The 17,678-nt window shown below is 36.8% G+C and overlaps 1 protein-coding gene across 10 annotated transcripts in view; it reads left to right on the forward strand.

Moving 5' to 3' along the window:
- Positions 1-17,678, forward strand: part of EPB41L1 (erythrocyte membrane protein band 4.1 like 1) — a 193,676-nt gene that overhangs the window by 158,993 nt on the left and 17,005 nt on the right. For 9 of the 10 annotated variants that reach the window (XM_087959389.1, XM_087959395.1, XM_087959396.1 and 6 more), the window contains 5 exons: positions 3,051-3,226; positions 5,915-6,051; positions 7,359-7,394; positions 9,384-9,575; positions 13,258-13,356. In XM_087959389.1, the coding sequence (XP_087815515.1) occupies positions 3,051-3,226; positions 5,915-6,051; positions 7,359-7,394; positions 9,384-9,575; positions 13,258-13,356 (640 nt within the window). The remainder of the gene's footprint in view (positions 1-3,050; positions 3,227-5,914; positions 6,052-7,358; positions 7,395-9,383; positions 9,576-13,257; positions 13,357-17,678) is intronic. The other variant, XM_087959394.1, reaches the window with a different exon arrangement.

The following is a 17,678-nucleotide window of genomic DNA, read 5'->3' on the forward strand; positions in this document are numbered from 1 at the left end:
CTAAATGGATTTGAAGGAATATTTCCTATGGGATGTTTAACTTTATATAAAAGAATATGTTAAGATTTTAAAATTAACTGTAAGAAATCCTCCTGTGAGAAAGTTTTGTTGATTGGAAAATAAACAAATAATAGGGGACTTTGAAGATTGACTTGAGGGAACCAAAGAGAACTAAAGATTGCAATTAAAAGAGAAGATGTCCATTAAATTCAGTAGAGCAATATTATTTGACTCTGGAAGAAATTAAGGTTGCTTGGGAACAATATACTCACAATTTACTTGCAATATTGTTTGATACTATGAAGAAGGATATAACAGAGGCTATGGAAGAGGAACAGATTTTGCTAGGTAAAACAGACTAATTTTCAATATGGATATGAAAATGGATGTAAAAGTGCCAGACTACAAGAGTTTGTATGGAAAAGGATACCATGATAAACATACATTTGAACTAGCCGATGTCTTAATAACTAAAGGGGACATACAAATAATAAATCAGAAGAATGATTTAGAAAGCTTTTCTTACTTTGGATTTACAAAGGCAATGTGCTAAATTACTGAAGCTGGAAAGGAAAGAAAACAAAGAGAAAATGATAGGAAATAACTTATGGAACTTTATTTGATGGGATTAAACATCAAGCTTTTTAAAAGTAAACAAAAAGAATGTAAAGTGAATTTATTTGATCAGGATTAAAATATATATATTGTGGTTCCTGGTAGCTATTAATGAAATTTCTTTTTGATCAGGACTCAATGACAAAATTTTAAAGATCTGTTTATATATGGGGATACATTTCTTTTGCTTTATTTCTAGTAATGTTGGTTTATAAAAATAATTTATTTGAAGTCTCTCTCTCTCTCTTTCTCTCTGTATGTATGTATATGTATGCTACTATTTCTAGTAGTGCTTAATAGACAGTAGCTGATTAGAACTGAGTGATGGGTTTTTACAATTGAACTATTAATGAGCAAAGAAGTGATTTTACTTTCTTAATTGAAATACTAGAAAAGGCATTAAGTTACTGAAGTTGTTTAGACTTGTTTAGAGGAAGTAGGGAGTCGTCTTTTATATATCTTTTTTCTATCTCTGCTTTTCTTTCTTTTTTATATTTTTCTTAGTTTGTATTAGTCTTTTATCTTTCCATTGTAAATTTTAATAAAATGATTATGAAAAGAAGGGAAAAAGCTAGATAACTCCTTGCTTAAAAGTTTGGTCTTTAGGTATGGAGTCTGATTTATTAAGCTACTGCTACTTCAGCAATTTCTTTTTCTTTTTTTCAAATAGTCTTTATTACTATTCTCTTGATAAAATTCTGATTCTGAAACAGCAAATTTGCTTAGTCTGAGATAAACTTTCCTGTTATTTTGTATGTTTGCCCTGTATCTGTAGGTGATATAGTAGTTGGGTTAAAAAATCCTTTATATGGGATAGTAAGAATGTTCAATGTTGCATACCATTTGGCCATAGATTTTCAAAGAAAATGAAAGAAGAGGGTCTGTTATATATAATTTTCCGTATACATACAAATGTTATAAGCTGCTCTAGAGAGTGGAAAGCCCATTCGATCAGTAAGATAAGGTGTCACAGGTTTTTAAAATGAATCATAGAGATCTAGGAAGCTGACATAGTGTAGCTATACTGCCTTGAGGCATAAGAGCTTTTTAGACTTCGTAGAGAAATTAATAGATGACCAAAGGAGTAGAATTTTAGATTGCATCAAATCAGACTGCAATAATCATGATAGGAACTGGAAGACTTATAAAACTAACCCACAGGAAATTTTGCAGCTTTTTTGCCCCAACTTCTTGGAACATTTAAAAGCAATGTTTCTCTTTCCTGCATTTTGTAACACAAACTAGATGTCTATCATCTCAGTCTGTTTAAAAGGGGATCAAATCTTTGCAAGGCAGAATGAAAGATACATTAAAATTGTGGCTTCAAAAACTAATGGAAACTCCATATGCTAAATTAAAAATAAAGTAAAATAAATAAAATAAAAATCACTATAGTTGATAGAACTTATTTATGTCATTGTGAACATTGAATTATTTTGAGAGGCTTGGCTATAAAATATATATGAGGCCACATATTTCATTTAATGGCACTTGTCTGCAGAAAAAAAGAGACTTGCAATTATTTGATTTAATGCTGAATAAAATAACATTCTGAAATGGAATATACCAGTGCTGATCTTTGCATTGGCTTAATGAGTTCCCAATCTGATGTGCATAGACCTGGTATACCAATGGCATCTCTCAATCCCACCTGGCTGTCTGCCTTCCCTTCCCCGCCCCCTTTGGTTATTTAAAATTATGATTTATATAAATGGCATGTTGTCATGCATTCTCCTGTGCTTTCATTATTGCCTATAAATATCTCTTAGGTAATCAGAACAGTGGTTAACTAGATTTGCACCACTGTTGAAATATGTGAACCAATTCCGAAAAGAAGAAAGCAGTACCACAATCAATTTTTTTAGGAAGTAAAAAGGCTTCCTTCTTCCATGAAAACTATGGTTAGACAGAAATAGAAAGGAAACATTGGAAATATTTTGCATGTTCCTTCAGAGCCTCTCAGTTTGTCTTCTGGAAAATGAGTGCTTGTGTTTGAACATCACTGGAGATTTTTAAGAAGAGACTACTAGACAGTCACTTATCTGAAATGGTATAGGTTCTCCTGCTTGAGCAGGGGCTAGACTAGAAGACCTCCAAGGTCCCTTCCAGCTTCTATTCTATTCTATTCTATTCTATTCTATTCTATTCTATTCTATTCTATTCTATTCTATTCTATTCTATTCTATTCTATTCTATTCTACTCTACTCTACTCTACTCTACTCTACTCTACTCTACCCTACCCTACCCTATCCTACTCTACTCTACTCTACCCTACCCTACCCTACCCTACTAATGTAGCCATGAGTCCACAGGCAAGCCCTTTTTCATGGCAACCATCTGGTGAGGCCACATACAGCACACTATGAAAATTTCAAAAGTATTTTACAACTTCAAAGGTTAGGGAACCTTACCCATTACAGTTTTCTTTCTGCAGGCTGGTGTCACCTGAGCCTCCTCCAAAAGGCTTCCTAGTAATGGGCTCCAAATTCCGCTACAGTGGGCGAACACAGGCTCAAACCCGGCAAGCCAGCGCTTTGATTGATCGTCCTGCCCCTTACTTTGAACGCTCCTCCAGCAAACGGTACACCATGTCTCGCAGCCTCGATGGAGGTATGCCCCAAATTGGGGAGGGGAGGGAGATTGGTTCCCTGGTGGGTATGGGAAGGCTTTGTTCAAAGGGTGGAACCAAGTATTGGGGGTGGGTGGGTGGGAGGCTGAGGTCTAGTATCAGAATATTATGTTTTGCTGGTAAGATATAGAACATTTTTCTCCAGAGGGCTGTGGAAGGATTCTTTAGTTGATCTATAGCAATGGTCTTCAAACTTGTGGACTTCAACTCCCAGAATTCCTGAGCTAACATGATTTGGGGAGGAATTCTGGGAGTTGAAGTCCACAAGTCTTAAACTTACCAAGTTTGAAGACCCCTGATTTATAGGGAAAGCATGAATGGATTGCAAAAGGCAATCCATTCAAAAAGTAGATTTTGGCTTATTTTGACCAAGGAAAACTGAACCTGCTTGGTATTTGGATGGGAATTTTCATAAGAAATTCTAAGACTATAAGCTAGACTGGAGTGCCAGAAAAGTATCTGGGAAGAAGGAAATGGCAAAACATTTCCCTATTATTTTATTTATTTATTTGGTTCAAATTATATTGTTGACATTCTTGCTAGTGAAGCAGAGCAAATGACTGTATGGATCTGAATGCATGAATTATTCTCAGCCAGATGTTCAGACTGGATTTGGCATTTTGGCCACCTATTGAGCTCTTCCCAGGGACCTGGGATAAGCAGATGTGGATGTTTTATTTAATTATTGATTAGATTTATAAGTTTCTTGACTCTTACAGAAGTCTAAAAAGCAATAGTAAATTCAATTTTACATGAAGGAAAATATGGTAGCAATTCTAGAGTGTTGCTTTTCTTGTAGAGATGAATGCAGTGTCAAGCTATGGCTTATCCATAATTAATTATCTGATTGAGACCTGCTCTCCTTTGCCAGCACAAGGAGGCAATTGAAAGTTAACAAATAGTTTCCAGGCTTTAGAAATATGCTCCCTTGGGATTTTTGCTCCAAACCCCCAGTGCAGTTAGCTCACTAAGATGTATACACTCTCTTTGATTCTAGATAGAAAAAAGATGCAGATATTGATTAACGGATGGGTTCTCTTTTGGGCAATCAGCCTGCCAACAGTGATTAGACATCAATTGCAAGAGATGATACAGAGCAGCTACTAGATATAGTTTCCCATAAAACTTCTCATCAGCATAGTTTTTTCGTTATGTGGTCGATGTTGAGGTTCACAGCTCTTCCAATAAAGAAAACCCAAGAGAGAAGCTAAAAGGCATTCTCCTCTCCTTCTCCAGAATGGTACCATTCTATTCACAATTTTCTGGACAGGGAAAGCCTCCCTTCCTATAAGTAGGTGAAAGAGTTCCCTGTCTATAAATTTACATTCTCTAAAGCAACTCCAGGTTCTTTTCTTTGAAGATTAACAAATGTGAAAGCTGAGAGAAGATTGAAGCTATTCCACAAATGACCTGATCTCCTCTATCCTTTTGTATAGCCATGGTAGATTAACAACTGTGTATCCCATGCTTAATGAAAGTGACCTCATTGTCCTTAGTAGGCAAGCATCGTGGGGCACCATCTTTTTAGTGCTGTCAAGATATGAAAAAGAGGCATAAGGAGCCCTGAATCACCAGTTTTCACCTCTTAGCAATTGGATGTTCTTATTACATTGTTCTCTTACACTGAAAAATCAACTAAAGGTGGAATTCCGATTTCTGTTGAGGTGCCAACATCTTCAGAAGAATTAAACACCTAACTGTGGGTGTATTTCAATTTAAAGGCTAAAAAACAGCATTTATTGTGAGCATTTGTTATTGCATCTAAAATAGTATTATCTATAGTGAATCTTATTCATGATAAATGGAATTATCTTTTGCAAAATATTCTTCTTAATTCCTCAATTTACAACTGTTCATTTAATGACTGTTCAAAGTTACAACAGCCTAGGAAAAATGGCTTGCAACCCATCCTCAAAGCTATGGCTGTTGCACCACTACCTCTGCAGCCATCTGCTTGCAATTTGGGTACTTGATAACCATCTTGCATTTGTTACAGTTGCAGCATTTTGTAGTCACATGGTCCCAATTTACGATATTCACAGCCAGCTTTCAACAAGCAAAGTCAATTGTGGAAGCCAGCTTCACTTAAAGACCATGTAATTCACTTAACCACATTACCTGGTTAATGACTACAGTAAAATGGCTGTGAAATTGGGTCTGGTCACATAATGACTGCATCATTAGCAATTGAAACTCTGGTCCCAATTTTGGTTGTAAGTCGAGAACTACCTGTATAGAAAAGTGTTGTATCCATAAAATATAAGGGATATAGTAGGAAGTAGGCCATACTTCTAGCTTCTATCCACCACTTGTGAAGCATTCCCATTTGGATGATTTAAATAATGTGCAAATCAATTGTTACACAGATAGATACTGTAAATAGAAACATTTTAGGATTATCAAGGAATTCAATCCTAAGAAATCTAAGGCATACAAGCAAGAATCAAACTAAAATTTGAGTGTTAGAAGTTGGTTTTATGGCACTGCATGTTATACACTTCTAAAGCATGTCCCAAAAAGAGCTTTTGAATTCTTGAACACAGGAATTCTTGAACACAGGGGCATTTAGACACATTGGAAATAATATTTTTGTTGTATTCAGCTAAAGTCAATGGGACAAAATAGGGCTGCTCTCTCTCTTCCTCTCTCTCTCTGTCTCTTCTATGCAGAATTCTCCCGCCCAGCTTCAGTGAGTGAGAATCATGATGGAGCAGAGTCAGACAAGAGAGAAGATGACAGGTATAGGGGGAGGACAAGATCTGAAGATGAAGAGGTGACTACTCCAACAAAAATCAAGGAGTTAAAGGTACAACACCTACATTATACTTGATCTGCATTTGGAGGGTGGATTCTACACTTGATATGCAAACATCTTAGCTTCCTTCTAGTAGATACCAAAAATATTGTCGAAAGCGACGGTAATATTATTAATATTTTTTCTATCTTTTATTTATTAGAATACTTCTCAGTCTTTATAACAAGTTCTCACTGGCAGTTTATCATGCACTTGTCATCATACTGTTCAGCCTCCGGTATGAATTTCCAAACTGTAACTTCCATTGTTAAACTGCTGTTACCTTTGGAATCTTGTTCCTTGTGGAAACCGGTCATCCTGAAATCTGAAGACTGGCCTTTTATTTCCTGATATGACACAGGAAACATTTGCCCAGTGTGTCAGTAACAGTTTTAGAAATGTAACAATAGCACTTAGACTTTTATACCACTTCACAGTGCCTTATAACCCTCTCTAAGCAGTTTACAGGGTCAGCGTATTGTCCCCAACAATCTGGGGAAGGCTGAGTCCATCTCGAGCACCATTAGGATTGAACTCCAGACTTAGGGCAGAGTTAGCTTGTAATTCTAACCACTGGGCCACAAGGGCTCAGTGGTTAGAAGCATAGTTTCTCCACGATTAGAGATATGCATCCAATTTGGGCTTTTAAAGCTGAATTTTGCTGATTTTCTTCACTGTAGGCAGAAGGATAAACCAGGACGCTGCACTGCTCCATTGCAGATACTGTGGTGATGGAGGCTTTTTCTATTAAGTAACAGTGTCTTGACAAGTTTGTCTTCCAAAGAGCCTTTCTGGAAAAGGCAGTATCGTCCTTTCTCTCAAGTTGGATTCTTCTAGTGTCCTATTGCTTTAATATCTAACCTGTAGCTGGATGTTAACCCCATTCTTGTCCAGAGCCACTGTCTTTGACAATGCCAGGGACAAATAAACAGCATTTACAGACATGTAAAGAACAGAGCTCGTGTCTGCTGAATCATTGCAGTTGTGTCTTCTTGAGCAGCCAAAGTCCTGTCCTTTTGATTCTGTAAAACCTTTATGAAGAAATGGCTTTTTTTGTATGCGTGCCAGCAGATTTCATTCAAAATGCATATTACAAATCAAGCAGGGTACAAGGGCTACATGGATTAATACAATGCTATACAATTGATGCAGTGGTTTCCTACATCTAGAAAGATGGTGACAACCTCTTATAGAAAGTGTGCGGCATCAAAGATTTATTATTTTATTGATACCTGAATTAAAATTGTGGCAATCTTGTAGCCTATTATAGGAGTTCCCTTAACTGATTTATCCTCCCTCCTGCCTCTTTTTGCTACCAGCCGGATCAAGAAACCACCCCAAGGCACAAACAGGAGGTATTCTCTGGAATGTTTTAGTTTTTCATCAATTCATTCCTAGTTTTCATCTTTTAAGAAATGCCAACATTGTATGTGGCCCTTTCTAATGGGATGCAAGATGCAGATCAGGGTGGAAATGAGGGGATCCTCCCCTTGATACACAGACTACATCTTGTACCCCATTAAGTCAGCATTTTCCCTTCATCTTGTCATGTGAGCAAGAAGCTACAGTTCTTCAGCTACTTGTTTGCTAGAAAATCATAACTATTTTGTCATCCAACTGATTCTTTTGCTTTTTCATGGCATTCCATTATCCCTGATCCTTCCCTTCCCACCATCCCGGCCCTGATATTTTCAGGAAGGAGATACTTTCTGAAGATGCAGACATAGCCTTGACACAAATTTACATAACTGAATTGCAGGTCAGAATGTTGAAAGCTTTAAGCCAGAACTAAAAATGGAATCTAGATTTAATCATTGGCTAAAGTGCCAAGATATACAAAGCAACATCAAAAAGTTGCTTTTATTGTTCATTTCCCCTTTTTAATGTTCAGTCTTATGAGGCTATGAATGTAATTGTTAGATTATTTGAAAAATGGAGCACTGTATTTCCCCAAAACCAGTCAAAATATCTTCCATGTAGCAATGTGTATGTTTATAATGTCCTACAAAGCTTATGACCTACAGATGGCTCCCACCAAGCAGATCAAAGTTTGGGAATTTTTTATTTGTTTTTATAGCAGAATTGATAATTAGTTTAAATTCCTTTGATTAACGTATAAAAGTTTTTATTTTTATTTTAGCAAATTTGAGTAGTAACAAAATTCAAGCTCCAATCAGAATAAAGAAATTTATTTACAAACTGAGTTTACTATGCTAGATGTCTATTTCTCATTATTAGTCTGGCTGTTCCACAGGCTTCTGGCATATAGATATTCTCCAGGCACCTGAAGTTCAGCGCCGGTTATTCCCTCCATATTTTCTCATCATCCAGTAATTTTGCATGTTTTATTGCAACCCTGTATAGTCCTTATTTACATCATCAGCATTATGTGAAGGGACAATTGACAAACTGCTTCAGAGATATTTCTCAATGTCTTGTGAAGTTCCCCTTACTCTTGGTCTAGAGCAGGGGTGTCAAACTCACAGCATCATAGCAGCTTCACATGGCATATTGGGACTTTCCCCCCCTTTGCTAAACTGGGCGTGGTCAGTGCAAGACGCATCCAGTCCGCGGGCCGTGAATTAGACAGCCCTGGTCTAGAGTGAGGGGAATTAGACATAATGGATGGGAATTATTATGTGAATATTTCCTCTTTTTTAATTAGCTTGCATTGTCCAAGAAAGTGAAAACTTAGCCACAGTAAAAACTGTTATGAGTTTATGAGTATAAACCCAAGTTTATGCTCAACGAACATGTATCCTATATTTGGAACTCTTTTTCTTGTTTTGTAGTTTATTTTGGCCCATCTTCAATTTTTTTTTTCATTCCTTCAGAAATGTAGGTACAAACTACTATAGGAGACCGTTTTAACACTGGCTTCCCTCTGTTTGTTTCCTGGTCCATGAGTTGCTAGTTCTGGAATTATGGAATCCAGGCTTCACAGACACTGTAGAATCTCATGTCTCTAGATAAGAAAGAATAGTAGAAGCCTATATAACTCTTAAGAGGCAGCTTTTTGATCCTGAACAATCAAAACAATCAATAGTTCGATCCTTCTAAGCCAGTCTTCTCCAAACTTCTTGCCTCCCAATGGATTAGATAGCAACCTTAGTGAACTCAATTCCTCCTTGGCCAAGGGAGGATGGGAACTGAAACCCATTTGGATGACCAAAATTGTGGCTGAATGATTTACATTGTCTATTATGTGGAGCCTTTACTTTCTAGGCCATAAGGCCTCCAATTCTAAATACTCTGAAGCTCCCATCTCACAAGCATCTTACTCCACTCATGTTCCTTCCTCTAACCCTCACCTTAGTTGTTACCTTCCCCTCTCCATCCAAAAGTTTTTAGACAAACCAGAAGATGTTTTGCTAAAGCACCAGGCCAGCATTAATGAATTGAAACGGACCCTGAAGGAACCCAATAGCAAGCTTGTGCACAGAGACCGGGATAGAAGGCTGCCTTCCTCACCTGCTTCTTCTTCACCCAAACATGAAGATGAGACGCCAAAAGGGACCCCTGAGAAGGCCAATGAGGTTTGTTTGCTGTTATTCTAATGATATAAAATTATTCATGATGTATATTGGAGTTACACAATTTTGCTATTTATATTTATGTACTTGATTCTTCTGCCACTTAGAAGAATTAATCTAACTAGTGGCCCAATAGAACCATCCTTACTACTGCCTTCCTCAATTTCCTGCCTTCCAAATGTATTGAAAGTAGAACTGCCATCATTTCCAGACAGTGTGTGGGTTATAGTCCTCACATCTGAGAAAAATGATATTGGAGAAAGTAACTGTTGATGTTTTTGCTTTTGTCCTATCCGTACTATCAAACTGTGCTGCATTACATCTCTTGATTATTTACTTTGCAAGGGCTCTGTCTTCTGATGCTTTAAAATTGTAATATTGTCAGATTTAGGTAAACATTCCATAATATTTTGACAAGGAAGCTTTTTTTCTGTATCCCCTCTGCTGTCTCTACAAGATCCTTTCTTGTTTATTCCAATAATTATGAAGTTATGGACATTTCTCTAAGTACTGGCTTTAATATGAATATTCATATTGAACTAGAGAAAGTAAAGCTGTGCATTACAATAATGGCTTGAAGATTGCCAAGCTTTGATTAGATGTTTGTGTTCAACTCTCAGCTATCCTGGGCTGATCTTCTAATAAAGAAGACAAATAGCATTTCAGTTTGCGCATTATAACAATTTACCTCATCATTCTTTTGTTTAAAGGCAAGCAGATAGAAGGTCCTAGGAACATATATATGCTCATAAATCAAATTTTGTATGTCTGTGTCCCTTACTTGACATATAGATAACATCATTTATTGCCTATTTTAGGAATTATACAATTTCCATAAAAGATTTTTCAAAATTTAAGACCTTGCAGGCAAGGCTTAAATTGAAAGGCAAAATATTGAATAAAGCAGACATATAACGTTAAATTTTGGTAATACAACTGTTGAGGTAATTCCCCGTTAGGAGAATGAGCGCACACAGGGAGACATAGTGAGAGTGGTGAAGAATAACACACAACCAGCACACAGATACACTGTATAGTAAAATGTAGGTTTTTACTTCCAGTAAATGGTTAAGCAAAGTTCAACAAACAGTCCAAGTCATTCACGGTTAAAGCAGTCACTTTTCAGTCCAGGGATAATCCAATAACAAAGTCCAGTATCATAAATAGTTCAGTAATAGACTTGCATCAAATCCAAGAATAATGATGATCAGTAACAGTCAATAGGGAAATGCAGGAACACACTCTCAGCAACAACAGAACAGAACAACCCAAGTTTCTGGCTCCATCTGATGGTCGTTTGAGGAACCACACCCAATTACAATTTTAGCATTCCCTTAAAGAGACAGTGTTAAAATGTCTATCCTGGTTTATATATTTTCCAACCCAACTGTTAGGTGACTTACATTCCTAACAACTAATAAGCCTATATCACAAATGAGAATGCCACGAATAGGTTAGAAAATATAAATGATCGTAGGCTGACATATTATAGATACATGGATATTACAGTATTAGACTTCCATAAATATGAAAGCCATTTACCATGTGAATCATGGCAATGTGGACTATCAGGTTAGAATAATGTATAAGCCAAACGCTTTTTCAAGTACGTTTCCCAAAGTGAGTCATTGCCATGTAAGAAATATATGTAGTAATTTCCATGTACAAAAAGCTGTTGTATGCAGATTTATCCAAGATAGTTGAGTGTCTATAAAGCAGTGAGTGAAAAGACTGAACTCTGTTAAGACTAATTTTTCAGAAGAATTGTTTTGAAAGTAAAGTTTCATTATCTTTTGCATGGGAAATTTTTAAATTATGTTCATGTGTCGCCATACAGAAATTTGTGCCAGGAAAAGTAATTTGCATTGTTATAATGAGTTGGCCCAATTACTTAAAGGTAGTAAACAGATTCTTAAAACGTATCTCTATTGCCTCTCAGTCCATATCCTAGTTGGAATGCATCAGGAAGTGAAAGTAAGCTAGCAAAAAGGGAATCCAGAATTTATTTAATAGTAGATACACTCTCTTTCCCACACAACTTAGATAGCTAAGTGTGAAAATATCTCTTAACAGAGATATGGAGTGTAAAGAATTTCTTAGAAACTTCTTATTGTGGAATATATATTTAGCTTCATTTGGATCCTAATCTTGATAAAAAAAATACTCCAGTGCATATAACCCTATAAAATACAGTCATAAACACATAGTAGTAGTCGGCCCTCAAGATTTTGGCATGAACCCTATGATTTTGACAATTATACTGAAGGTAGTGTTTCTCCATTTACAAGAATTTTCTTCATTGTAACCAAAGCCAGTCAAGTACAGGCTTACTGTATTATGGGATATTCAGATTAAATTAAGAAAGCTGGAAGAAGATTCTACTGTCCTTTCCTTCAACACAACCAGAAATAATTTCTACAACCATAACTTAAAAATGCAGGCTAACTTTGCAGAAAATCACATATTTATCAAACATTCAGCTTTTAAATGAAAATGTCTTATAATTTAGTGAACAAGTTAATATTTTATAAACCAGTGATCTTTGTTTGACCATAGGAGATGACCTCTGTTCTTGGGTATTTCTTGGTCTTCATGAGTAGACATAAAGCATTTTATAATCCCTACATATAGTAATGGGCAAGTTGTTGAGGTTTCTTCCGGTGAAACATAGATTAAACTTGAGCTCAGGAAAGTTGGAAGCACAAAATCCTAACTAGTGAAGGAAGCTGCACAAGTCATTGATGCATTTGCCTGATCTTTTGTCCTCAAAGAAATATAGCAAGTCTCCAGGTTTCATTTCATGAATTATTTTTTTCCAAACGAAAGGTTGGGAAGCAGATAGACCTTCATCAGCAGGCAAGGTACTTTGAAAGTGATATTAGCAGACATATAACTCAACTGCAGTATTATGGCCGGTCCTGTGGATTCAACTCTTAATTGGGAAAGCATTCATATAAAAAAAAGTAGAGCAAAGATATTGGTATGAAATCAAGATGAAAACTCTGGATAGCTTTGATGGACTTGTGTTGAAGTGTTCCAGTAGAAAGAGAAAATGGAATAGCGGAATTCATCAGTTGACACTTGATTAATAAAGGTAGTCCTTGACTTATGACCACATCTGACACTAGAATTTGGGTTGTTAAGCAAGGTGGTTGTAAGGGAGTCACACCCAATTTTACGATCTTTTTTACTATGGTTGTTAAGTAAATTACTGCCGTTCTTAAGTTAATCATCTGATCTTTAAGCAAGTCTGGCTTTTCTGATTGACTTTGCTTGCCAGAAGCTGGCTAGAAAGATCATAAATGACTACCAATGTCCCCAGGATGCTGCAACCATTGTAATTGCATACTGGATTCCAAGCAACCAAATTTTGACCACGTGACTGGGAATGCATGAGGATTGGTTTGTAACTCATGTTTTTCAGTGCCACTGTAACTTTGAATGGTCACTAAAAAAATGGATTGTAAGTCAAGGACTACCTGTATTGCTGTCAGAGGCGAGATGGAAGTTGAAAGAAAGAATCCTTTCCTAAAAAGTTAGATAAAGGATTAGGTCAGAATAAATGCACAGGAAATAGAGTGATTCTCCATACTTTATTTACTGCTTCTTTTTCTGTGTCTCCCTTGTCTCTTTTCTCTGTCTCTATCTCTGCCTGGGGGGTCTTGGGTTTCTCCTGCTGAAGTAGATGTCAGAAGAGGATTCTCCAGAGGATCTGTCATCTGAACATGGAGCTGCCTTAATCATGGAATCTTTTATACAGAAAAGCCTTGTTTCTTCTCCTGAGGTTATCACCACTCTTTCAATTTCTCTCTCTTTTCTATATCTGCTTCTCTTTTTGTTTCCTTTCCTAGAAGTAGATGTAGGCCAGGGGTGTCAAACTCACGTGATGTATTGGACTTCCCCCCTTTGCTAAACTGGGTGTGGGCGTGGCCAACGCGTAACGCATCCGGCCCCAAAGGCCGGGAGTTTGACACTCCTGATGTAGGCTATTATATTGCTCACACTTACTGAGGGCTGAGCTCTTAGAAGTCTGTAGGATTCAGTTTTTACTGTCGTTCAAGCTTGTGGTGTTCATGGCAGTTGATCAATCATCAAGTTCATCAACCTGATCAACTTGATGAGCCAAGTTCATTGAATCAGGGGTTCATTTAGAATTTATCTGAAATAAGAAAATCTTATTGTTTCTAAGCTACTAGGAATGCTAGAAAAGTTATGAATTATTACAAAATATTATATTCAGCATGGGAAGTTTTAAATCTCCAAATGATTTTGATGTCAGAGTTTCGGGAAAGCTCACCAGTATTTGAAAATGGCAAAAAAATGTGCTTCAGTGAAAGATAAGGTGATACTGTTCTGTGTTCATTTCCCAGTTAATGGAGGTACAAGAATCCGTAGTGAGCTCTGCAAATTATGTGGACCTGTTTTTTGCTATTTCTAATTTCTCAATTGTGGATAGCATAATGTCTATAGCATAATGTCTCCAAATATCAGTTGAAGGGAAACTAAAGGAGAGGCGTATGCCTCCATTTCCTTCCTGCAGGTTCTGTAGAGGCATCTGATTGGCCACTGTGATAGAATATAGGACTAAAACCTAATTCAGCAAGGGTAGATTAGTTTCTTTGAAAAAAGTTGTGAGTGTAGGTTTATCAAATATTATCTGAATTCTGAGGAACTTTTGCCACACTGATGATCTGGCTTAGATATATCTCTGGACACAATTAAAAGCTATGGCATGTGCATTTCATTCAAAAAGATACTCAATATGTTTTAAGGAATACAGCAGCTCTTTGTGGATATGTATAAGCCTGCACAACAAAGGAAATTATTCTGCAGAGCACTGAAATGAAATAAAATATTATTTCAAATTTGGCCAACGCTACCAAATACAAAAGTATTAATATAACAAATGCTTTAGAAACACTTGAGTATTTCAAGCATGCAAACATTGTGACCTTTTTTCATTCAAGGAGACATCCATTTTGGTCAGTTTGTTTTTCATATCCTTAACCACAGAGGTGTTATATCTACAGTGGTGTTGTATTCAGACAAATAAAATCTGAGACATCTGGTGGCAGAGGCAGTGAACAGCCTTACTGCAATACAGCAAGGCTGTTCTCTTTTCTGAATTGTCCTATTAGCAAAAGAAAGCTAAATCTTACATTTCCAGATAGATATTATCTCATTCACTTTTATAACCCAAGTAGGTTATAAAAAAAATAAGAGATGTGGTTAAAATTTTGGTGCATAGACTTAAAAAGAAGTACAGGAATATAGAGTAGATAGAAGATTCTGTCATTTCCCCTGTTGTCAAATGTAGTGGCTTGTGTCAATTGTGGCATGGCAGTTACATTATGGCACACATCTTGAAATATGGTGGTCTGGTCTGGTCCAGTAATTACTTCCAAAAGCAGCATAATGAAAGCTAGTTCCCTGTCTGCTATTGTAAGCATCGCATCCTATCTTAGAATTGAAAGTAAGCAATTGACAATTTTTGTGAGTTCTGATTGTGGTTTATGGCATAGAGATGTCCCTCCCCCCACACCTCTCAAAGAAACAAATTGAGCTTTAATAACATCACTGTGGTCAAAAGTTGGATTATAGAGAAGTGGAATCAACAGCTACAGTACATTATGGACTACTAAGCAGTTAAACTGCTTTAATCTGTTTTGTTCACAAACATTGCTAAATCAAGATTTGTTGAACTTCTATCACAAATTACAGTGATTCTCAATCATACTAAGCCAAAATGAAAAAAAAACTGGTCATTGTTATTAAACCTGTCCTTCAAACAATTAGTACCTACCAAATTTCACAGCACATTGATATTGATTTGGTTTTTACACATTATGTCAGAATGTGCTTTGTTTTAACTTAGCATATTTTCTGAACTTGGTGATTGTGGTTCATAAACCATAGTTGTAGCTAAGCATGTACATTAAGACAACAATAATTCAAACTATCATTTAAAACTGCCAATATAAATGCTGTTATTTAATTAGAATTTACTAGGACCGATTAACTACTTTCACCAAAGACAACTCTTAATTTCAGTTACATACACTGTTTAATTATATAACTCAGCATATTTCTCTATATGAACAAAGATAAGTAACATATCTGTATAAAGGTTTTTTCTCAAAGTTATGAGATATGGAAGAAAATAACGGTTATATTCCTATCAATTGAGAGATAGGAATGTATATTAATTATTATGTGAAATTTCTTGGCCACACATATCAATTTAATGTTTGGATAATAATTTAGTTTTTAAATAATTTTTGCAGTGTTTAGATGGTGCAATGCAGTTCTTGGTTATGTACTTGTAGCGAATTATAGATCTGAACATTTAATGATATAAAAACATGTATATAAATATGCAAGTTTGGGATGGTTTTACACAGAATAATTGCATAGTCTTATTTGTACAAACATGCTCCGAATAGAAATACAGGTAATCCTCAATTTACAACTACTCGTTTAGTGCCTGTTTCAAGTTTACAACAGCACTGAAAAAAGTGACTTATGACCAATTCACAAACTTATGACCATTGCATCATCCCCATGGTCACTTGATCAAAATTCGGATGCTTGGCAACTGATTCATATTTATGTTAGTTGCAGCGTCCCAAGGTTATTTGACACCACCACCCCTTGCGACTTTCTGACAAAGACAAAGTCAATGGGTTGGGGAAGCCAGATTCACTCAACAACCTTGCTACTAACTTAACATCTGCAGTGATTCTCTTTACAACTCTGGCAAGAAAAATTGTAAAATTGGGCAAAACTTACTTAAAAACTGTCATGCTTAGCAATAGAAATTTTGGGCTCCATTGTGGTCGTACGTTGAGGGCTACCTGTAGATTAATTTGTGCCTAATCTAAAATGCTATAATGCAAAGCAAAATTGAATTTAAAAATTAGGTTATATTTTATATAATATTTTTATAGCTCGGTACATCATTCTGTAATACTTGTAGCTTCTTATGCATGTTTAAAAATGTAAAAATCAAGTAATATAATTTATCAGATTCTCATATGAACTTCATATTTGGGCATATCCATGTAACAAGTCCAGGAAGTACTCTGTTTACTCTAAATTCACTTTGTTTTTAATTGCAGGAGATCCTCAACCTAGGCCCATTCGTTCAGCAACATTCAAAGTTATGATGATGTTGAACGAATGGTGGTTAAGACCAGTCTTTGGAATTCCAGGTATCTCAGTATCCCTGTGGTCACATGATCATGATCTGGGAACTTGGCAAACAGTTCGCACTTACAACTAGTTTCAGTACCCCAGGATCATGTGATCACTATTTGCAACCTTCCTTGTCAGCTTCATCAGAAAGCCAATGGGAAAGCTGAAAGGGAGGGTCAGAAGTCACTGGGGTAAGTCTCCCCTGCCTCACCATGCTGGCCACCTCACTTGCATACCCTGTGCACCATTCCTGACCTATATTGTACTTCTCATGCACTCCTTTGAACTCTTGTGCCCCTTCCCCAACTTGCACCAAGCCTCTTACACACGCCCTTTCACCTTCTCTCACCCATCAGCTGCCACTTATTTGCCTGCTGGCTTCCCCAAGTGACTTTGGTTGTGGGAAACCAGCAGGAAGTTGTCTCACCTAATGAGTGTGGAATTTGGTTAACAACAGCAACTGGGACTCATATGATTGCTATTTGAATTCTTTCATCATGGCTTCCCCAGAAAGTCAATGGGGCAGCTGGCAGGAAAGGTTGCAAGTGACTGAGGTAAGTCTTCTGCACCACATCAGCCACTTGCACATTCTTGTGCATCCTCTCTGATCTGTGCCGCATGTCTCATCCACCCTTGCACACCCTTCCTGACTTGCACTGTGATTCTCACACACTCCCACACACCTTCCCTGACCTTCCTGATCACTCCCTCACATCCTCCCCCGCTGGGCAGCAGCCACTTTTCTGCCTGCCCAACTTGGGGCTTGCAACTTCCTGCCAGTTTCCCCACTGATTTTGATTGTGGGAAGCTGGCAGGAAGTTGCTTTGCCAAAAAAATTAACAATAGCCGCATAGCCAAATATAGGTGGCTACTTAGGATTATGGAATCATAATTATTAGGATTATGCAATCA

The sequence above is a fragment of the Notechis scutatus genome, chromosome 3 (assembly GCF_049901735.1).
Source record: "Notechis scutatus isolate UNSWTSFEM ecotype Mainland chromosome 3, rNotScu1.2, whole genome shotgun sequence".
In the NCBI taxonomy this organism is placed as follows: domain Eukaryota; kingdom Metazoa; phylum Chordata; class Lepidosauria; order Squamata; family Elapidae; genus Notechis; species Notechis scutatus.